Source organism: Desmodus rotundus, chromosome 13 (assembly GCF_022682495.2).
Source record: "Desmodus rotundus isolate HL8 chromosome 13, HLdesRot8A.1, whole genome shotgun sequence".
NCBI lineage: Eukaryota > Metazoa > Chordata > Mammalia > Chiroptera > Phyllostomidae > Desmodus > Desmodus rotundus.
In genome coordinates this window covers 26,997,166-27,020,581 of record NC_071399.1, presented here as the reverse complement: position 1 = coordinate 27,020,581, position 23,416 = coordinate 26,997,166, and the positions used below count along the sequence as shown (strand labels likewise).

The 23,416-nt window shown below is 45.2% G+C and overlaps 1 protein-coding gene across 4 annotated transcripts in view; it reads right to left on the bottom strand.

Moving 5' to 3' along the window:
- PSD3 (pleckstrin and Sec7 domain containing 3) overlaps nt 1-23,416 on the bottom strand; it is a 535,098-nt gene that overhangs the window by 256,816 nt on the left and 254,866 nt on the right. For 3 of the 4 annotated variants that reach the window (XM_053916640.2, XM_053916638.1, XM_053916639.2), the window contains one exon: nt 21,929-22,324. In XM_053916640.2, the coding sequence (XP_053772615.1) occupies nt 21,929-22,324 (396 nt within the window). Of the gene's footprint in view, nt 1-11,735; nt 12,012-21,928; nt 22,325-23,416 lie in introns of those variants that run through there. The other variant, XM_053916641.2, reaches the window with a different exon arrangement.

The following is a 23,416-nucleotide window of genomic DNA, read 5'->3' as shown; positions in this document are numbered from 1 at the left end:
ACTCTGGCAGGGGTGTAGGTTTCTTCTGCTCGTAGGGCTGCAATATCCATACACTGGACAGCTAAGAATCAAGAAAGAATCACGTGGGCCCATACCTCCTATGTCCTGGTTTCACTTCAGTGGCTGTGGCTCCCACTTCTGCTTTGAAGTGAGAAACACAGACACAATGAAAAGGGATGGAGAAGACGCAACCATCAGTCACTCACCTCAGCCAAGAGAAGGAGAACTGCAATCTCCTACTGTCTCTGTGCCCGCCGGCCTCGAAGAGGTGCATTTGGGGTTTCAAAATGTGTTTCTTATCAGTCAACTCAGACTGAGGACAGGTAACCAGTGGAGGCTGCTTCCATGAGAGAATAATACAAAGAGGGAAGCTGTGCAAGCAGCCCCAGAAAGATAGCCCAAGACCCAAAAGGGCTCCCCGCCACTTGCTCTCCATCCTATCGTTGGTCAATCTGTGAGCATTGCTGCTAAGTGTTCGCATTATTCTACCTGCTCCAATTCCAGTTCCCTCATTGCTTTTCAAGTTGTTCGTATTCAGAAGATTCTAAATGGTCACAAAGATCTAGTGGAAGGAGCCAGAATTAGTATGATTTCAGAGTCAAGTAATGGGACTTTCAGAATGGGAAATATACGTTGTGAATTATTTAATCTAATCTCATTTTCCAGATGAGTAAATGAAGGCTTCAGAGAGAGCTTAACAATTTAGAGAGAGACAGACCTGCAGCGAGAGCCCAAGACTCCCAACTCCCAGCACAGTGCTCTTCCCATGAGAGACCACTCGCTGGCCAGCAGGCCCCGCACGACAGCAGACACGGCCTTCCACAGCAGGGTGTGCAGGCAGCGCCTGGGCTTAGTCCCGCTGGCCTGAGACATGCAATGGCTACAACCACCGCCACTGAAAGTCCCGGTCGGCCAGCCGCTGCGGAGGCTCGTAGGGTAGGATGTGGATAAACAAAGGAGGGACACGAGCAGGAGGAATATTCAGGGGGAAGGAAAAGATTCCTCACAACTTGAATAACTGAAGACCGGACAGGAAAGGCCCGGGAAGGAGAGCAGGAAGGAGAAAACGTGCCATCAGTTAAGCAAGTGAAAAGAGTGCCTTTAGAGGACAGAGAGAATAGCTTATCTTAAGGGGGAAAAAAAATCCCTAAATCTTGTTTGTTCCTTCACAGCGACACTTTCTCTAAAAATTCTTCAGGAAGGCATAATTAATGCAATTTTTAACCAAGTTGGTGTACAGTTACAGCCGACTGCTGTCTTCAGCTATGTTTTCATACAACTGAGTGCAACACAAGATAAGTATTACTTCCACGCGAGCCAACCAAGGGTGGGTTTTGATACGTAACATATACTGGGTGGGGCAACTCCACCCTTGGCCCACAGTCTAGCTTCAGCAAATGACTCGCTCAGCCTCTTGCCAAAGCAGGCCTCAGGGCCACACAGCCCTGAGGCCTCCCAAGGAGAGCTGGGTGCCACAGAAAGAGAGACTGCTGACACAGGAGGTGGCCAGCTCCCACGCTGAGGCAGCCGAGTGGAGCCGGCGTGGAACTGAGAAGCGGCATGAGTCGTGTTGACATTTCAAATGCTTTCCTGACTGGTTCAAATGTTAGTGCTGTGAGTTCTCATCTTGCAATGCTTCTGGAAATAGCCATGTGTGCGTGTGTGTGTGTGTGTGTGTGTGTGTGTGTGTGTGTAGTGGCAATGCCTGTTTTGTTCACCTCGATTTACTTTCAAAGGACTGGGATGTGAAATCCATATTATTTATCAACTGGAGAGCCCCGGAACGACCAGCAAATTTACCAGGATCTCACACAGAAGGTGAGGCCTATGGACTAGGCAGTTTATTGTTACAGTAAAATGTGGCAACTAACATTCTTTGGCTGTGTTTCAGGTAGATTCGTCTTGGTTCCCGCATTTTCAAGCTGTACAAAATGCTCAGCTATGTGATTTCCATCATGAATCCAAAGTCATAGCCAAGGATGAGATATAGCAGCTTCCCAAAGTCAAGATGCCAAAAAAATGCAATTAATCTACTCCTTAGGTTCACTCTTAATTACCTTCTAAACCTGTCAGCCATATCCCCAAGTCCAATTCAGAAGCAACACTTATACACCTGGCATTTTACTAGATACTGGCGTACTAGTTTCAAAGTTTGTGCAAAACAAATACCTGAGACCTGACCCTTTGGCACTAGCAAGTATAAAATTTATAGAGCAACTCAAGAGTAGGAAGATTTTAGCTGTATTTACAGTTGATAGGCTTAAGTGATTAACGCATGTGGAAAGGTGTCATTTGAGGAACTGGAATACACAGCCTATGTAATTCCAGGAGGTCGATGGGCCATTCAACCTTTGTGCCCCAGGGGGGTCTGCAGGCAAGAAAGATGGTATCTGAGCCACTGTGTTCCTGGGGGAAATGTGGTGACACAGATAAAGAATTGTTGATCAACAGGCAAAGAAATACTAGGGCCCCGACTGGCGTGGCTCAGTTTGTTGACTGTCATCCTGCAAAGCAAAAGGTCACCGGTTCGATTCCCGGTAGGGCACATGCCTGGGATGAGGGCCAGTCCCAGGTTGGGGTGTGTGCGAGTGGCAACAGATCAACGTTTGTCTCACACGTTGATGTTTCTTTCCCTCTCTTTCTCCCTCCCTTCCCCTTTATCTAAAAATAAATAAATAAAATCTTAATTAAAAAAAAGAAATACTAGGAAAAGTGCCACTGAACCACAACTCTTATCTGATTAACCTTTTTCTCAAACCCCTTACCTACCCTTTTCTTCTCCTTATACAAAGGTCAGCTTGAGATGAGATGTTCACACAGATTTTAGGGTACATAATCCACTGTCTTCCCAAATCGCTGGCATCTGAATAAAGAGCCCATAAAGATTCAACCCTTGTCTCTCCTTATTGGTTCTGGTAGTGACAGGCAGCATGAACAATGACTTTTTTTGTTTCATTTTTCTGGTGACTCTGGTGTGATACCTTTGGGACTCTCCAATAACTTTGGATATTTGGCAGAGAGTCCTGTTGGCTACCAGGACTGGGTGCCCTGGGTTATGGATTTTGAGACTCCCTAGCAGCTGCCAAGTGGTTTCACTTGGGGACTTACCTTCTCCAATTCTCAGCTCTCCCTAACACCTTTACTTTTGATTAAATCACTGTGCTTTCTGGTTCAGGACTACAGTCCCGGGTTATGGCTTAGAATGAGCGCCAGGAATTAAGGTGCTTTCTGGTTTGTATGACGTTACAGAGCTCTGTCTGGTAGAATGGGCAGGGTGGCCTCCATTCGGAGAAACAGCCCTTTGGGGTGAATTCCGGCTAATTGGTCACCTATGCTTATGCAATTAAGAAAATTGTTTATATTGCAATACTGCTTGGCTTATGTATAATCTGACTCAGGAGAACAATGGCAGCTGGATGAGTCTTTAAATTATTATACTAACTGCAATTAGAGTTGTTTTGTCAAAGATCAGGGAAATAGGGCAAAACACCTTACGTACTGGCTTTTATGACTTTATTTAATAAAGGTGCAGAATTAAAAGGAAATAAGTTAATGGTCCGGAGGAAAGGGAATTTGCTGGTGGCAGATGGCAGAATCTCAGAAGAGAGGGACCAGGAAGATCAGGATGGCAGCTGTGAGCATGGTCAGGGCTCCCACAGCTGCTCTACCCATGGGGGATCCTCCTTTTACTGAGTTGAGGGAGATGAAGGAGGTGAGCCTGAACTGGTCTCTCCAACCCAAACCCACCAAGGAACCAAATTCAGTGGAGAAAAATCCCCTACTGGGACAGGGCAATCATATTGCAAGGGAAAAGGGCACTGGAAAAATGAAGTGCCCTAAACAAGGGAAAGGGATATCAGAGTCTGTGAACCCAAGAGTTATGTTGGGGAAAGAAACAGTTCTGATGATGAATGACAACCTATAAAGTCACCCCAGGAAGCTCGGGTAAAACTAGCAGTGGGGGACAAACCTTAGGCCTTTTTGATTGATACCAGAGCGACATATTCTGTGGTCAACAGACCTCTAACTGAACTGCAACTGAAATTTCTGGAAGCCCTGAAAGTCAGTTTTTCATGAAACCATCAGAATGTGCTGTGGAAGATATGATTTTCCTCTTTTGGGAAAGGATTTGTTGTCAAAACTCCATGCTCAAATCACTTTTCTCTCCAGAACAGCTCCACTTACAGGTCCCTCCAGAGCATGCCCAGCAGTTCCTTATGAAACCATGGGAAGAAGAAGAAAAGCGACCCTCGCCCGACGAAACTAAGGATCAGGTAAACCCCGTAGTGCAGGCTGCTGGAAGGCCGCGGAGGGCTAAGTGAGCCTCCCTTGTTAAAGCTGACCTCAAACCAGGGGCGGGGACTCCCAATAGGAATATGCCCAATAATTCAGAAGTTTCAGGAATATGGACTCATTTGGTCCTGATGCTCCCCACACAACGCAAGGTTTAAGGGCCACAGATGATATTGTACAGAACAGTATACCCAGAGACAGCCTCTGGTATTCAGTATTGGACTTAAAAGATGCTTTCTTTTGCATTCTAGTTGACCAAGACTCTCAACCGTTGTTTGCTTTTGAATGGCAGGACCCAGAATCTCGGGTCAAGACAGACTCAGTACTGTTGGACAGTCTTACCACAAGGGCTCAAGAACTCACCTGCGATTTTTGGGGAGACCCTGAGCCAGGACTGAAATATTTACCTTGACGCATTTGGCACCTTGTGGCTATAAGTATCAGCACAGAAGGCCCATATTTGTCAACAGCAGTAAGGTTTCTTGAATTCCTACTTGAACCTGGCAAAAGGACTTGTCAAAGAAACCAGATCACCATGTCCAGGGGTGGCCAGCCTGCTTGAGAGCTGTGGCAGCCACCTGAGAGCTTTTATAGGAAGCTGAAGTTTTCCTTGGGGCAGCCTATCACCACTGATGCACCTCACCACGTGTTGAGCCTGCTAGAGAAAAAAGGAAATCTGTGGCTCCCTGATGGAAGAATGAGCAGGTACCAAGCAATTCAAAGTGTGAGTAAGTTATATCTTACCTCCCTTCTCCTGGAACCTGACGCGGCCATGCTAATGCATGACTGTACTGAAATAATCGATAAAGTCTATTCAACAGAATTTATTTAAAAGAGACTAAATGTGTATCTGGACGGCAAGAGGACTATTAACCTCCAATAAAAAGGAAATTAAGCGTGCAACGTAAGTTTTAAATTATTCGAGACTGTTCAGGTACCTTTGTGGGTGGCAGTTATGTACTGCCCGGAGCATCAGAAAGAGGACACTGAAGTAGCTGAAGGAAAAAACCTAGCCGATCAAGCAGTGAAGAGGCTGCTAAACGAATATTTATAATGGCTTTGGTGCCTGTTCTAGACTTGTCACAATTTGACCCTGAATATTTGACTGCAAACTTAGAGAAAGCTAAGAGCTGGGGTTTTGAACCTCCTATATTCAACTATGGTTCAGAGGTCCTGAAATTTCTAAAGCCATGCGCGCTAGGAGAACAACCCTAAGACAGATCCCCAGCAGAACAAAGAAGGGGAACAACACCAAGGACTGTGAGTGTTTGAAGACTGGCACACAGACCGAGGATGCGGGGGATCTGAGGACACTGAGGGCCTGAGGATGGACATGTTTGTTAGTCCCTCTGACACCTTTCCGGATGGGTGGAGGCCTATACTACCAGAACTGAGAAATCCTCAGAGGTAATTAACTACTGAAGGAAATAATCCCTCACTGTTGCCTACCCAGCAGCATCCAGAGTGATGATGGACCTGCTTTTGTTTCAGAAATTACACAGAAGGTTAGTAAATTTTTAGGAATCAAGTGGGTACTCCATACAGCATGGAGACCTCAGGCTTCTGGGAAGGTAGAGAAGATGAATCACACGTTGAAGAAAAATGTAGCCAAACTGTGCCAAGAAACTCATCTCCACTGGGACTAAGTTTTACCTACTGCCTTGCTCAGGATAAGGGTGGCTCCTCGAAATGGAATTCAGTTGAGTCTCTATGAAACTGTGTACAGGCAACCATTTCAGGCTATGACTGGGATGGGAGACATGCATGTAGATCAAGAAGTGAGGGTAAACAACTGTGTACTGTATCTAAGTCAGACCTTAGCTGTGAGTAATGACCTCCCTTGTATTAGAGATCTCTCCCCCACAGGTTCACTACAGTCCTGTGAGCCTGGAGATAAGGTGCTACTCAAGACTGGGAGGACAGGATTCCCAGAAAGCCAACTAGAAGAAAAGTGTACTGGACCTTGGGACATCTGATACTTATAACTGGGGTCCTACAGTAACTCAAAGGACAGGGAAATGGTTTAAAAATTGCTAATGTAGCCCCAGCTAGAGAGTGCGCAACTTTTGTCAACTGCATTGAAAACTGTTTTATTATTTTCAGCAGACATGGGGATGCATTGCAACACCCCCACTAGCGTATCTTATGCCTTCAGTCACGTCAGATTGTCTGAAGGATGGTTTCTCATGTGTGTAAGGACTGTTTATTCGACAAAATGATCACTTCCATATGAAACTAATCTCAAAGAAATGAGATAATTAAAAACTGACAGTGGGAAATGACAGGGGAACTCGAGAGTTAAAGATTTCAGCTGCAGTTATAGTTGATAGGCTTGCCTGACTGATTAATGTATGTAGAAAGCTGTCACTCCAGGAACTAGAATACAGGACCTATGGAACTCCAGGTGGTCAACAAACAATTCAACCTTTGTGCCCCAGGGGGCTCTGCAAGCCAGAGAGATAGTATCTGAGCTATTGCATTCCAGGGAGGGACACTTCAGTGAGGCAGATGAAGAATTATTGATTAGCAGATAAAGAAATAGTAGGAAAATTGCTGTGAGGCTACAACTCTTATCTGATTAACCTTTTTTCCAAATCCCTTACCTACCCTTCTCTTGTCCTTAAAAAAGGCTGACTTGGGATGAGATGTTAAGACGGACTGTAGGGCACACAACCTGCCATCTTCTCAGATCACTGGCATCTGAATAAAGGTCCATATTCTATCCTTGTCTCGACTTACTGGTTCTGGTAGTGACAGGCAGCGCGAATCCTGACTTCTCTGCTTTCAAAATCTTGATCAATACAATCTCCATTTACATTGCTCCTGGAAGGGTCTACAACAGAGAGAACTCCTACAACACATGGCCATACACTTGGGCTACTCAGTCACACACAAACCTGCGTTCCTCTCACCAACCATTGCCTTTTGAGGCCGTTAAGTCCTGGTTCTTCAGGTGAAATTGTTTCAATGAGAAGGACGTCATCTTCCACAGGTCTCTAACAGCTGGCTGAGCTGGTGAGTACCCCAAGGTACTCACTAGACACACAAGCTCCAACAGCCAGAGACTCTCTCATAACTCAGGCCAGTCCTGAGCCTTCTGATTTGCAAGCTGCAGAGGCAGTTTTTTAACTGTTTTTGTTTAACTTTTAGCAGCCAAAACCTGAAAAAATACAAATGTTTCCCTGCCATTTTGTCACCTAGAAATGCAGTCGAGCCTGGGAAAGCCAGAGGGAACCGGCCACACAAGATACACGTGCTCCTCTCGTCAGCAAGGTTTAGATAAAGAACTTAAGAAAGCAGAATGGATGACCAGTGACCAGTACAGAGAGCCAAACCACAGCGACGCAAACACCTCCCGCACAGCCCGGAAAAAGCCCCCACCCCTGCCCTGCAGGGATGATTGCCTCCAGCTAGAATATTCATTCTCCATTTCTTCTCAGGACGGCACCTCCAGCTGCCACGCACCCTTTCTTCCCTCCGTTCAGGTACTCACAGCTCCCAGAGCTGGGCTGAGACCTGAAGCCCTGATCAAAGACGATTAGTTCTGGCTGACTACAAAACAGAGCAATGTTGAGGTCAGTAGATCACAGGCAGGACAATTTGATACTCACCCTAACACTCTGCCATCCTTGAAAGGTTTTTTATTATTTTTATTACATTTAGGTCTCAGAAGTCAATGCAGCAGCCCTTAACCTGATGTTCAGCCTGACTCACTTGTCTTATTTTATTCAGATAACTGTCCTAAGTTGTTTAAAAGGGGAAGGGGACATTGGTCCTTAAGATGAAAAAGCATGACAGTCGCCATCAACACCCGCATACAAAAAGGTCTTTTAGTCCAATCCTTCTGTGGTACAGATGAGGAAACTGAGGGATCCCAGGCCTCACAATCAGTAGCAGAGCTGGGCCCCTGGGGTGGCTCAGGGCTTCGGTTCTCAGTGCCACCCCTGCTGAAGAGCAGGGCCTCAATAAGGGACCAGCTGAATCAACAAGAGGGAGTGAAGAGTATTCTGAGGCCAGAAATTAGACTGCCCTCCGCCCTTCTGCATGCAGGCTGCGGGCATGCTGCGAGCGTTCAAGAGCAGAGGGGCCGAAATGCCTGCACAGAGAAGTGGGATAAGGTCCAACGACACCAAACACCAGACAGCTACACTGTTCCTCCTCCTCCTCCTCCAAAGCACAAGTATTTCAATCTACCTAAGCCACTTCAGAGGAATCAGCCAGTCCTTTAAGAAAAACTAATTTAAAAAACCCATAGAGCACTCTGCAGTCTTTCTAGCACTTTTACATGCATTCTATATTGTACTGTTAGGTTTACTAGGGTAACACTGGTTAAAGACATTGTATAAGCTGCAGGCGTAAACTCTGTAATACAACATCTGTATGTTCTATTATGTGCTCCCCACCCAAAGTCCATTCTTCTCCTTCCGTCACCTTGTATTTGACCCTTTCATCCTTCCCCCACCCCTTCTCCATTCTGTCATCTGTATCTATGAGTTTGGGGTTTATTTCACCCTCACCATGGTCCCATTTTCCAAGTAAAGAAACTGAGGACCAAAGAAGCCTTGCGCAAGCTCACAGCTGGTAAACAGTAAGGCTGGAAGTTGGACCCGCATCTTCCAGCTCCACAGTCAGTGGCCCTTCTCCTACACCTCCGCCCAGCGTTACTGATGACCAAAAGCCAAACACGGCAGGAGACCAAAGGGCTGACCGAACTACACCCTCAGGCCAGCTAAACAATGACTAAAATCTTTGCTGGAAGCCAGCACAGAATCTGTGCTCTGCCTCCCCCCTATGTCAGAACTGAGCACTTTGGAGTCGATTCACCCCTGGGCACCTGAGAGAAACCCTGTGCCTCGCTATCCTGAACGGCTCTGGCCTGATCACATGAGCAACAGTGTGGCTGAAGCTGGACCAGTCAAGTGTATTTGGCTCCTGGTGACACACCCAGCTGTGCGGCATATTCCCTCCAAGGGAGCTCGCAAGCACTCCACACACGCGGTGGAATGGCAGGGAGGCGGGGCTGCAGGGAAGCTGGCCCGTCTGACAGCACTCTCCCTGCCACGCCTGTCCCTTTGCACCAGTGAGGAGTTTATAACCAGGTCCCAGTGAGCTGCCTGGACCACGCCTTGCAGATACACCAGAAGACATCAGGAGGTTCCTTCTAGAAAGGGACCCCAAAAGGACTTCCATATGAATTTTTTAGCATTGGCACATACTCCCTTCACATTTTTGAAAACTTGTTCAAAATTAAATTGAAAAGCTTAAGGATTATAGACGGCTCTAGAAAGTCACAGAAGCAAACAGAAACTGACACTAGATGAAGTAAACTCATAACATAGGCAACTTGTTTTAAAGTAAAAGCTTTAGAAACACTGCTGTAGACATGAGTCCCTTATAAAGCAAAACAAGGAGAGACTCATTACAAATTGTGTAAAATTTCCCTTCATAGTAACAGAAGAAATGGAGCAATTTTGGGAGGAGCAAAATGTTTGTTAGTAATTCTCTGTGCCTGGCATTTTCACATATTTTATCTGCTCAATAACCATGGAAAAAAGACATTATCCATAAGTTATAGTCCAGGAAACAGAAGCTAAGCAGCTTCACACAGCTGCACAGCTACTAACTCCTGGAACATAAAGACAGAAAGGGCCATGCTAGCAATACAGACAGACTCTCCGAGAGCAGCCACCACTGCGTGGCAGAGCGGACTCTGCACCTGGGGAAGGAACCCAGAAGGATGGCCTGACCATCGTTCTTCTTCCTAGTGTGGGTCACGTGTCACCGAGGAGGTACATGTGTGGCAATGCCGTTCTCCACATTCAAAGTTGATGAAACCGACACACTGTTGACAGGACAGGAGAGGGCATGAGCCTAAAGGTATTTCCACAAAGTGCTGATGGATTTGCACTATCCAGCCCCTTTGCCCTCTCAGCCCCCCTTGCCCCGAAGGCTATGCCTGATGAGCAATTTGAGCAGTGACTGATGGCTAGGAAGAGGGGACCCCTGTGGGTACACTATAAAGGTGCCACCTAGAACCCTGCTACAAAGAAATCTGACATGTTTCCAGGGTCAACATGCCCGCAACTCCAAGTTCATGACCCCTTTGCTCTAAGGTTTAAGTCCTCCTCACGTGCCCCATGTAAGGAAGAACAATTTAAACAGAACAGTAGCCATGGTTTATTAATATGTATCTAGCTTTTATTAATGCGGGAGAAATTTTGCTAAATGCTTCCAATGCACTGTACTTCAATTAATCCTCACACCACACACCACACAGCATCTCTACTTGACACATGAAGAAGCCAATCAAGTGTAATTAAGTAACTTACTAGAGGTCAAACTGTAAGAAGTAGAGGTAAAACTTAAACCAATGGGCCTATAACTGGAGGGAAGTCCACTATGCTTTATGCCTCTCACAAAACACGTCTTCGGTCCTTTTTTTCCCCCAAGCACTCTCTTTGTCCTTTATTATCAAAGCTTTGAAACAAAATATCCAATTGGAAGGAGGCAAACATTTTATACTGATGGGCTATGTAAGACAAATGGAACTGTGAACTTAAAATTATGAACTTAAAACCTGTAATCAAGGCAAGAAATACCAAGTTAACCAATCCATACCCACAAACACTCCTGTTATAATCAGCTGACTACCCTGGATGGTCTGGCATTGGGGTTCTCACAGGCTCCTGGTAGTTCACCTTTAACCCCAAGCATCTCAAGAATGGATGTAATGTGAATGCACTGGGCTGGCGCTCTCTTCTTTTACCATCACTGACCCAGTTGCTGCCCTACACTTGTCTGTACCTGCTGAACACAAAAACAGTGACCTTCCCGGAGAAAAACTGTGGATCTGAAGTTCCCTCAGCTCCAGGGGAAAAAAACCCAAAAATACTATGACATTTTTCTTTAGATGACTGGCTAGGCTTTGAAGTTTCAAACCAAATGCCGAATTCTAAGACAAATCATGTTCCTACCCCAACAGCACAGTCCCTTCAGAGCAGTGGCACGCCAGAGTAAGAATGACAGCCTTGTGCTGTGGTCAGAATGGCCCCCACTGAACGACCAGGCTCAAATTGGTGACCTTCCAATGCCTGAATGAAGTTCCACAAAAGGCAGCTGAAAGCTCACCGCAGTGGAGGAGCAAGCGCCGAGCTACGTCTAACCGCTTCAAAGACAGCACACACCTAGAAAGGGGAAAACCTCATCTGGACCAGACATCAGAAACCCTGGAACAAATACACCCTTTTCATTTTTGTCACCCTGATTTCGAACACAATCCATATGAACAATCAACCATTCTCCTAACTTTCTAAGACTTTCTTATAATGATTTTCATTGGAAAGAAACCAGCTTCAAATCCAAGGCATTTTCTGTAACTACCAGCACACATAAACCAGCACTGTCTAGGACCAAAGGAAGAAAAGATACTGGATTCCAGTTACCCAGTCTGCCCATGATTTTGTCCCGGATACAAGGAGCATTCTCCCGGTCCATCTGTTCAGCAACCCTGCGTCTTCTGCACGGACGCGCTTAGTGGACATCCACAGCTGCTTCTGTTGTGCATGCACACGGCCACACACCGACTGTGCAGTGACATGCCTCCGGAATGCCGCTACATCCCTCCAGGGGCTGAGGGATGAGAACTGGAGAAAAGTTGAAGTACTTCCCCCTCTGCCCAGCCTCCCCTCTCACACAAACAGGCAGCTTCCCTCCAAGAGATCTGCTTCAAAAGTCCAGATCCAGTGAAGTCACACATGACCTCACAGACCTGACGCTTAACTCTTTAGGAGCCAGGCAGCAAGCTGAGAACAGAGAGAAAGAACCACCGACCACCTGAGTTTATTCAGAGCGGTTGCAGCTTAAGGGAGAAAGTGAACTTTGTCCAACACTATTAAAAAAAGAAAGTAAATTCAGCATTGTTTTCCTTTTATAGCACTAAAGTTTCTGAAGTGCTATTTTTAAAGACTGCAATTTCCCACAGCACACGCATTCCTGGCCCTAGAGGAATGACTGAGATAGGCAACAAGACGGATCTAATTCATGGAAACTATAGGAAACTCAGCTGCGTTACATTCACACTTAATCATATGTGATTTGTTCAACTTCCATTTCTAGTTTTGTGCCTGTTTCTCTGCGGTGGTCGATGTGAAAATATGCCTGTGTCCTGCTGTTCAAGTCCTGTTTCAGACAACCAGAGTGGACAGACAACACGCACAGCTGTCAGACAGGGGCAACAGCTGCCACCGCCCTGGGGGAGGATCGGGGAGCTCCTGGAGCGGGGCGACCAGATCCGCAGGACCGCCACCAGACCTAACTAATGGATAGCAGAGTCCGCACCAGTGCCCCTACAGGGAAGGAGACTGGTTTCGCTGCATTCTTCTTTCCCAGGCTTTTTCTCTGGGCTCCTGCTATTTTTGTTGGGATAGGGGAATACTGAGGATCAGGAGGCAAAATAACTCAAAATTATTTTATAGACAGAAGTAGATAAAATTACATACTCTCAAAAAAAATGTAGTATGCCCCTTCAGCAATGCCTTGGTTCACCCAGAAAATGATTATAACTTACAGTCCAGCAATTTATTTCTAAATATATACCTAGCCTGGAGAAACTCCCGCATATATATGCACAGGAGGCTACGAATTAGAATATTCACTGGCATGCCATTTGAGATAACAAAAATACAAGATAGCCAAAACATTCACAAACAGGAAAGTTATAGTGTATGTTCATGTAATGAATTCTACACAGCAAATAAATTTATAAATTTGGGTTTTATGAAGCAGTAGGAATAGGTTTAAAATGTAGAGCAAAAAAAAAGCAAGTTACAAAAGGAAACAAGAAGATAGCTTTACATGAAGTTCAAGAATATGTGAAAGAATACTGTATGGAAGAGTAAACCCTCACAGGCAACAGGTACCTTTAGGAAAAGAAAGGGAGGAATGGGACCGGGGAGGCATCCACAGGAGCTTGCAATTCACCCGCAATGTTTTCTTTCTGACACTGGCCAGTGAGAGCACAGGTCTGGGTTATTTTCTACCCTTCTGGCACGCCTAAAATGTTTCGGGCGTTGTAAAATGTCAACTGCACAATGGCTACCTTTTTGAGAAGAGCTGCATGTGTTCGGTCCAGCAGATTAACAGAACAGCAGGCAAAGAGGTTAGTAATCCCCTCTACTCCTAACTCTCAGGCCCCCAATCCAAGCAGCTGTGAATATTTCTGCCTCAGTTTGGCTCTGTACCGAAAGTCACCCTGCCTCACTTCCCCACCGCCATTTACACATGCCCCCTTGTGCTTCAAAGCCCACCACGGAAAAGCAGGCCTTCCAGGAGGGCCTGGCGGCACTTCATGCTGCGCAGCCCCAGCCCGGGAGCCCTGCCATCTGGCTCTCTGGACCCTCCCGCACCAGAGTTATTTGTGACGTTATCTGCCTCCTCTCTGGGAGATATCTAGTACCTAGTATAACACAGCTGCTAATTAAGTTCTTCATCCAATAAAATCTGAGCGTCCAGTACATGCTGGACCCTGTCATAGGATCTCTGAGTCTCAAGACTAAAGACCTGGGCAGTTCACTGCCTAATAGGACAGGCCCAGACCTGACTAAGTATAACATTATACTAAGGATCCAAAAATAGTGGTTAAATGAATGCTGAGTGTGATAATGAACTTTTATTATTTTGTTTCATGATGGTATTTATTCAATACCTCTTATTTTCTCTATACTAAAGTCTTTATAGTACTACTCTTGACTAGAAAATGACAGCTTCCTTGTGTTGAGGAGCTGCTAAATAGAGTAATTATAAGCACAATAAAATGAACAATCATTAAATCTCCTCACCTTCAAGTAACCTAAGGCTCTTCGGATTATTATGACAGATACACAACATCCTAAGTCAATCCGACCACAGTCCAGTCATACCAGATGACTCTGAAAAAGTTCTGAATATTTCAGGTGGTGCTGTTACTGGTAACAACAGCCAACATTTACTGAGTAATCATCCAATGGTGTAAATTATGATCCCTTTTCCCAGATACAGACATTGAGGTTTAGAGAGATGCTTCACCAAAAATTGAACAGAGGCAGAGTGACTTAAGACTGGGAATTGAACCGGCCGCCTGTTTCACTTTGCAGGACGACGCCCACCCAACTGAGGCACAAGGGTCAGGGCTGCAAACTGTGGACCTGCGGGTAACTTCCTCATCCAGTATTGCAAATCTTGTGCTAAGTAGCCTCTGCTGGGAGAAAGGTTACTGCTTCCTTTAAAAGCGAAATATTGCACTGATCCATGAATAAAAAGATTGCTGTATCATCCTGACTAGTTAAAATATTAACTGCAAATCCAGTTTTTATTTAGAGCTATGATTCTCCTTGTAGTAACACAGCACCAAGTCCTTCACCCTTTGAGGTCTTTCAGCACATGCTATGATAGAAGATCATCCACTTAACCAGCAACCCACAGCACTGTTCACACCAATACCCCCCACTATCTAGGGCACTAACATGTTTGTTTTAAGGTTTAAACTACAGAATTAGAATGCTTCTGGGAAACCCTATTTCCAATCCAGGGCGACTTCCTGAAGTCATCCCCAATTTATAGGAAAGGCACCCAACAATCAGGGAGAGCCCAAAACACCAGAACCAAGGCCAGGCCCACCTGATAGGAACCCAAAGAACAGCAATGACCAGAGCACACACGGCTTCCACGCTGCACTCCCTGACAGCCGCGCCAGTACTAGACGAGGGAGGCAAGCCCAGAAGAGCTACCAGGAAACTCACCTTAGAGAGCACATTTTCTACGAGGATGGGATCGGAAAGACACACAAGCAGCACGCAAGCCTTCCTGCAGTGCACCTCTCGGGCCTCAGCCACTCCTAACCCTCCAGGAGCTCGCTCACACCCACAGCTGCAAGCCTCACCTCTAAATGAGGACTTCAAGGCTCTCCAGCTGACCTTCAATCTCACACTCCCACTAGTGGGTACACATGGAGGACCCTCGCTCTCCTCAGGTTTAACTGCTCCAACTGCCCCACTGGTGGGCACTCTCCGACAGACCCTGCTGCTCTCCCCAACTCCTGCTGATCTTTGCTTGATTTCACGTCGTCCACGCTTGAAATCTCTCAATCTTTTTGACTCAGCCCACATGCCCCGTATTCAAACATCCACCAAATCTTTATGGTTTTCATCTTTATCAGGCTTTTTCTTATCTGTTTCTTATATTCCTATTATTCAGACTACTGCAAAACTCATGGTAAGTTTTAAATGAATATCCACAAAATAGAACTTAGCAAATTCTTAAAACAAAATTGTAAGATGAGCCCTGGCTGATGTGGCCCAGTGGATTCAGTGCCAGACTGGGAACCAAAAGGTTCCTGGTTCGACTCCCTTTCACGGCATATACCTGGGTACTGGGCCAGGTCCCCAGTCAGGGGTGTGTGACAGGCAACTGATGGATGTTTCTCTCATACATCGATGTTCTTTCCTCTCCCTCTCTTTCTCCCACCCTTTCTCCCTTCCTACCCCCCCTCTCTAAAAAAAATAATAAATCTTAAAAAAAAAAAAACCCTGTCAATTGAGTGGTAGGCTATCTGCACTTTACCAGTAAGGAATAAGGGGTGCCCTGAAGTAAAACAACCTACCCCAAATCAGGCAGCCAGTAAAGAGGATGCCTTGACCTCCTGTTGTCTGATACCCAGACCCTTTATTTTTGCCACCCTACCACGGTGCATTGTACTCTTATGAAAAACGTGGTATTTCAGGAAACCTGGTAATCAGGGTTTTAAATAAGCTTAGAGTTTGGAGGATGGTCCTGGCAGCTCAGAAGCTGGGACAGACCCCGAATCCACGGTAGAGTGGCATGGTGACAGTTCTCAGGTACTACTGCTGTCAGCATTATTATTAATTCTCATTTATTTCTCTCCTACTGTGTACCGGCCTTGTTAAGCCGCTTGATCTTCTTTCTTGATTTTCCCCCCACTTGATTACAATCTCATCTGCTTTTCCCTCCTACACCAGATACGCATTACTCATTCGGATTTACCCTGGGAAGGGTTCCCAAATTGTAATTTACTCAAGATTGCACGTCTAGTAGGTAACTGAGGCAGGATGGGAACCCCGGTATGACTGGATCTGACACCTAGTAGAGGCCCAACCCCTCATCACTGAGCAAGAAATCCTTTGTGCCCCCCCCCAAAAAAAATCACCATTGCAACTGCTTCAGGAAGGTAGAAAGGGAAATAAGAGAACCTATTTTCTACAGAACAAGGTTTAAAATGTAAAGGAAAAAGACTGAAGAGACTGGGAGAGTCATAGCAGCCCAATAATGCACCCACCGGGCAGAGAGCTTCCGGCTCCTAAGGACCAAAGAGCTGAGAGCATCATGGTCCATCTGCTCTCTAAAGGCAATTTTTCAGCATCAAAATCTGTTCCTCTGTCACCAGCTTAACTAGTATCACATTATATTAATATTTACACAGTCTATCAAAATGCCTGCAGGTTTTCAATTGGGATGTCAAAACAATGTTTAAATCACATGTCCACAAATTTCTGTATTAATCTTGTTTCATGTGACTTTTTTCCTAGACAGAAAGACACTAGAGAGAGAGACTAGCTGGTGAAGAAAGAAGATACTTCTATATGCCGGCATTCCATCTGAGAAGGGGGGAAAACAAGAGGAAGGCACAAAACCACAACTATCAAATTCAGAGCCACCCAAGTCCGACTGAAGCACTCTTCTCAGGCTTATCAGTTGCACAGAGATGTAATTCACCTCCTCTGCTCTACTCGGTATCCTGAGCACTCCGTATCCTGAGCCATATCTGAAAGAAAAACTAGGAAGCTGAGACACGAAATATACCTACTACACTAAAAGGGTAATTTGAAAAAGGAGTTTTACATATTTCAGAGAATCAGAAGAGAAGCTCCTGCCATATTACTGTATTTGCTATCTCTCTTCTTCTCTCTGTCCAAACCTAAGCTCAATAGAAATGGACAATATTCAGCTCTGCTCACGGCCACAATGACAACACTTGTGCCGTACAATCTCCAGGTCAGAACTTACTGATTGGAGTTGCAGTCATCAGCTGATGGGCCGGCGAGGGAGAAGCACCCAGACACAAAGGAACCCATGGGAACATGCATTACTGTAAGTCTCTAATTATCCTTTCTAATTTTGGAGCCATGTGACTGGACTTCACACAGCACCGCTGACCCACTAGCCTGAGTGCTCTGGAGCTGGACCACAAAGGGAGGGGATGCTACCCTTTGCTCCTTCATTAAAATATTGTGTTACATTCACAGGGAGAGCTACTTCCTGATGGACATGCGGTTCCCTGGTTAACACTCAGTGTTCAGAACGCTCACAGCACCTGGGAGAATTTAGCTCTTCCTGTCTAAATTTACTCCAGGATCCTAAAAGACTTTTTGAAAGGCTTTTTTTTAATTGTTATTCTCTTACAGTTTTCCCAGCTTCTCCCCCTTTGCCCTCCTCTGCCCAGCCTACCCCTGCTCCCACAGTCCATCCCCACACCGTTGTCCATGTCCATGGGTCATTCATACATGTTCTTTGACTAGTCCCTTCCCCTTCTTTCTGTCATTATCCCCGCCACCTCCCCCCCCCCGCCACTGTCAGCCTGTTAAAAGACATTTTCACCTTATAAAGAGTAATTCATTTGGTATCACAAAAATAAGGTATATATAATCCTTTAAAAGGCAAATAGTGAGCACGTATACTCTCTAAAAATGTCCTTTCTAACCTGATACGAGGCTACAACAGACTTGAAATCATCTCCTTCTGTGACTTAAGTGGAGGCAGTAACATGGATGAACAATGCCCCTCTAGCCACCAAAGCAGGCTAACTCCCGGACTGGAAGGCATTCCTGGGAGGGAGTTGGATTTGCTCAAGTGCTGCAACATCCTCATCGCCTTTCCCTGCCCCTTCTGCCCTCCCTTAAAGCAGCAGCATTGGAGATCAAATACTGCCACTGAAATAATTCCAACAACTAACTAAAGGTACATATTGAAACCGAAAAGGATTTAAAAAACTTCATATATATACATATATATATATATATATATATATGTATATATATAGGCAATGCCAAACAAATATATTTTTGTTTTGAAACCCAAAATGTATTTGGAGCCTGACTGCCTGGGTTCAAATCCTGGGCATGTCGCAGACTATCTATGTGGCTTTGAGCAAGTTACTCAACTGCTCTCAGTCGCCTTCTCTGGAAAGTGAAAATACAAATAGTTCCTTTCTCCCAGCTTATTATGAGAATTAAGCACAATGTATTTAATAAATTATAAACCCTACTGGACGCATATGATATAAAACTGTGTTTAGAGACTACCTAAAGTAATCTTACCATATTTTCTACTGGCTGTCAGCTAACATTAAAGTCGATGCCTCAACAGGGACGGGCTTGACGTTCGTGCTTCATGTCTAGTTAGAATGACAGGAGCGTTATCAGGGGGACAGACATCATCCCCTTTGCTGTTCATCCTTCCCAGACTTCACTTTATCCAACACAGTCAGGACCGCTCCCCTGCCCCCGGCCAGTACACTTCCAAGGAAACAGGAAAGCTGGTGAATGGATATGGAATGCCAGGCATGTGTACTTGTTTTATTTATTGTTTTCCTTGTGTAAATACCTCACTTATTAATACAGTTGAAAAGAACTGCTTTCTTGAATCCCAACACTTCAGCCTGGAGAGCTTGGCTGCGGCCAGTCAGCTGTGCCGGCTGCTGTGCGCTCAGCACTCTTGTCTGGTTTCCCTCGTGGGCTTGGTACCTGGGTCTGCTTCCTCACCTCTGCAGAGGAATGCTTTAATGCCGAAGAAATTTTTAAAAGCCTGCTCATTGATTCCTTAAAATATTTATGGAGACAAGTTTATTAACAATTTGGTAAATTTTCTCCTCAAACTGAAAACACACCACTACCACCAACAAGCAACTCTGCAATAACCAGCGCAGATTCTGACTCTCCAGACACATGGCACTGAGAAATTAGATAAGAGAAAGAGTCAATATGTGAGATCAGACAGCCCAGAATAGTGACTGTTCCTGGTATAGGAGTCGGGCAATTTGGATCCTGGTACAGAATCTGTCATCAGGCAAATCCATCCCACCAAACTGGGACTCCGATTCGTTACTGTAAAGCGAGGCTATCTAAGGCACCACTTCAAGTGGGAAAGTGACATAATTCTTCAACCTACAGGTCCTTTGGTGCTGCAACTTCCCCAAAGCACCAAGAGGTGGGGGTGGGGGGAAAGAAAATGCATGAAAATTATATCAGTTTCTTTAAAAGTTCTTAGGATCACTGAGATTGCCCTTTTCAAATATTTTATTTATTTTTTTAGAGAGAAGGGAAGGGAGGGAGAGGAACATCTATATGAGAGAGAAACATCAATCAGTTGCCTCTCACATGCCCCCAACCAGGGACCTTGCTTGCAACCCAGACATGTGCCCTGACTAGGCACTGAACCTGCAACCTTTTGGTTCACAGGCTAGCACTCAACACACTGAGCCACACCAGCCAGGGCTGCCCTATTTTTTTTAAACCCCGAATTGACACATACACACATGGGAAAAGTGCCCAGAGCTGAGTGAGAAGTTCGGCTGGCTCATCTCTAAGACGTTTCTCATCCAGTATTAGAATTCAGTCTTATCGTAGAGCAAGATCTCAGGGTTCAACAATGCAGGTGACGCAGCTGAAACCTTATCTCCAGAAGGCCTGAAGCATGCCAGTGTCCCGGTCTGAGGTGCTCAAATACTATAACCTGCCCCAGTACTCTCTCTTAACTGCCTAACTCTGCCCTACTAATGTCTGGCCCTCAAGCTGCCCCAGAGATGACGACTTTCTATTCTATTCTATGGGAGCAGACCATACATTCGATAAACCTTTCACCCAATTCCTTCCTGTTCTGACTCAGTGATGCTTTTCTCCTCTTTATTGGCTTACCCTCCCTGTGGCTTCTGCAGCAAAGCCTCTCAACGCAAAGGCTCAGCTCCCCAGAAAGTTGTACTAGAATTTTAATGAAAATTTCTGCATTACCTGTGTGACAGTATTTTACCGCAATTTACAGTTACCGAAGATACTGATGGAAAAAAAGGATGGAAGCAGCACCCTCCACTCAGAGCCGCCCCCTCTCCTCTCGGAGCTGCCCGCTCTCTGGACCCTGCCCCAGAGACACCCTCCCTCTCAGAAACACTCCCCTCTCTGGGATGCCCGCTCTCAGGAGCCCCCTCTTCTCAGGGGCACACCCCTGTCAGGGAGGCAGGAAGTCCGAATGGGGGCTTATCAGCCGTCCAATTCTTACTCACACATTTACTCAAGCTCTTACTTTGTACCAGCACTTCGCTAGGTACTTTAACTCTTTAAATTGCAGTCACACATGTACTGGGTATCATTAACCCTATTTTGCAAATATATAAAGCAGGTTTCAGAGGGGATAATTGGTTTGCCCAAGTAATTCAGACCAAGGTGTTATGCTTTTGAAATCTGTGTTCATTATTTCACTGAGACCCAAGAAGGCAACCAACATCCACGGTCCATTTCACATGGAAACGCACAGCTACAATGTTATAATGTCCCAGTCAAGTCTTGAATATGGCTCATCCAATGAATTATAAACCTATAAACAAACTGGTTATAGAAAATGCTTAATATAGGATGAACTGCTCATTAAAAGAGGTTCTTTGGAAAACTGTACTATGAATACTGATTTTAAAAACAAGCACTGACATTCTTCATTTAGCTTTAAAAGTTTTTCCCCATTTAACCTCCCCGCCACCTCCACCCACACACACTGACACACTGTAATCAAGGAAAACTATATCAAAACTAAATTTATAACATCTTTAGGAAGTTTATCAGGCTCTGCCCCCTGATGGAGATGTTAAAGAACAGGTAAATGGCCCAACGGTGATGAGCAAGAGGAAATGGAATGCTGGGTAATCCACAGATAGGGAATTACTGAATGACAGGTATGGCGCACACAACCTACAGAATTTGTCACTTTATCTCCCAGGAGAAAAAACCCTAAAACAGAGAGAGTAAGTATGTATAGTCTCGACCAAGGTATCAGCTCCATCATGCTCCCAGATAACCAGATCCTTCCCCTGCCACTGCAGGAACGGGAAGGCTGCCTGCCAACGGGACCTGACAGAGCAAAGGGCTGGGAGGGACTCTGGTGACCATCTAACCCATACCCTCAACTTATGATTAAGGAACCTCTGGCCCAATCAAACCACCTGCTCCACATCATCAACTGATGTCGGTGTCAGCAGGAAAGCCTAGGCCCGTCAGCCCCCTTTTCACGGCACCATGCTGCTGCTACCGAAGCTGTACCATCCCAGCTAATACCTGCTCATAGCTCACAGGTATGTGGCCAATTTCTACATGGGCATCCAAGAAATACCACCAAATAGAGTGACCACAGCTTGCCAATGCGGCAAACCACTAACGTGTTCCCAACCTCTCCCTAAAACCCACATTACATTTTACTCACATCATTCACATATATCCATAGAAACTGGCCAAATGCTTTTCAAATATATTCCACACTCGGATTTCCCAAAGAGAAAACACTACAAATCCCACCAGCACAAAATCAATGAGAACAGGACTAGTACCTTCCCCAGAAGGCAATCTCCGGGGCACCTTTCGCATAGCTGGCGTTCCCGGTGTCACTGAGTCCGTTGGCAATCCCACCAGAGTAGCCCATCACTATTCCGCCATCCGCTGAGACACTCAGGAGGTCCTGCTGGCCTCCCACTGCTGTCCTCTCCAGGAACTGACTGCCTTCTTTAATGCGCTGCTGTATCATCGGAGTGAGGGGCATCTCGAAGCTGAAATAGCTATCGGGCTCGGAGTACAGTGTCTCCAAGGACTCAGCACTGTAGTACAGGGAGGTGTTGTCCAGAATGGTTTCAAACTGGGAGCTGTACACATCCGTGGAGTCCTCTGTGTACCCGGGCCCAAGGGTATCATCCTCTCCGCCCGTAAGGTGCTCCTCGTGTTCAAGAATCCTGGAAAGGAAGTAAGAGTGAAGAAATTCAATAGTAGGTTAATTTTCTTCTTTTTCTTTTTTCCCCTTCAACCACATAAGAAAGATAATATTCTGCAGAGCTAACACTTATATTCACTGGGCTTATGTCTTAATATACTTGGGAAGGAAGGTAACACAGACACAGGCTCAGGCTGAAAAAAGACTCTCAGCATTCATGTGCTGCGCTGCCCTCAGAATAATTCAGCATCATTTCAAACTAGTTTCCTTGTATGTGAATACATCTAGTCCAGTGAATATTTGAATAAAATATTCTCGTTTTAGCCAACTAAACTCCAAATTCAAAGTATTAACAGCTACCGTCATGCTTAATTTTAACAGAAGCAGATAAATATATTGTGTAAGCTTAATGGAGTAAAAATACACTAAGCTTTCAGCAGTCTATTAATACTTTCTGATTTAAAGAAAACCAAACACCTTCCAGCAGATGACTACATTAGAATCCAAGGGCTGCCCCCTGCTGACAATAAGGCAGCATTGCAGAGAGATTTCAGGTCCATAATTAGTAAAGGATTTAAAAAATAAAATAAAATAAAAGCCAACAGACATGTTTATTACAAGGTTAAGCAAAACAGTGAAAACATAGAAACAACTTATAACTGAATACACAGGGGTGGGCATTAATTAATATGTAGCATGTTCTTCAAATATTAAATACAAACAGTAGGATAACTAAGTCAAATTTTAAACACTCAGTTAAGTGCAAGAGGTTGAGAGTTACAAAAACCTGGAGCTGAACTCTGGATGTGCTCATTACTAGCTATGTCACTTTGGCAACTTTACGTAACCTCTCTGAGCCTCAGTTCCTATAAACAGAAAGAAAATAGGAATAGGAATACAAATACCTCATAAGTAACCTACATTCAGCCTTCTTACGTATTACCAGAATTCGCCTTCAACAAGACCGCTGTTTTGCTTGTTTTTAAATTACTGAAGGCCTACCACATGCCAAACACGATTCTGGGTTTATACCTCTTAATGGCTTCTCACTAGACTTGGAATAAAATGAAAAGTTCCTGTAATGAGGCTCCTCCCTGCATGCTGACGTCCCATC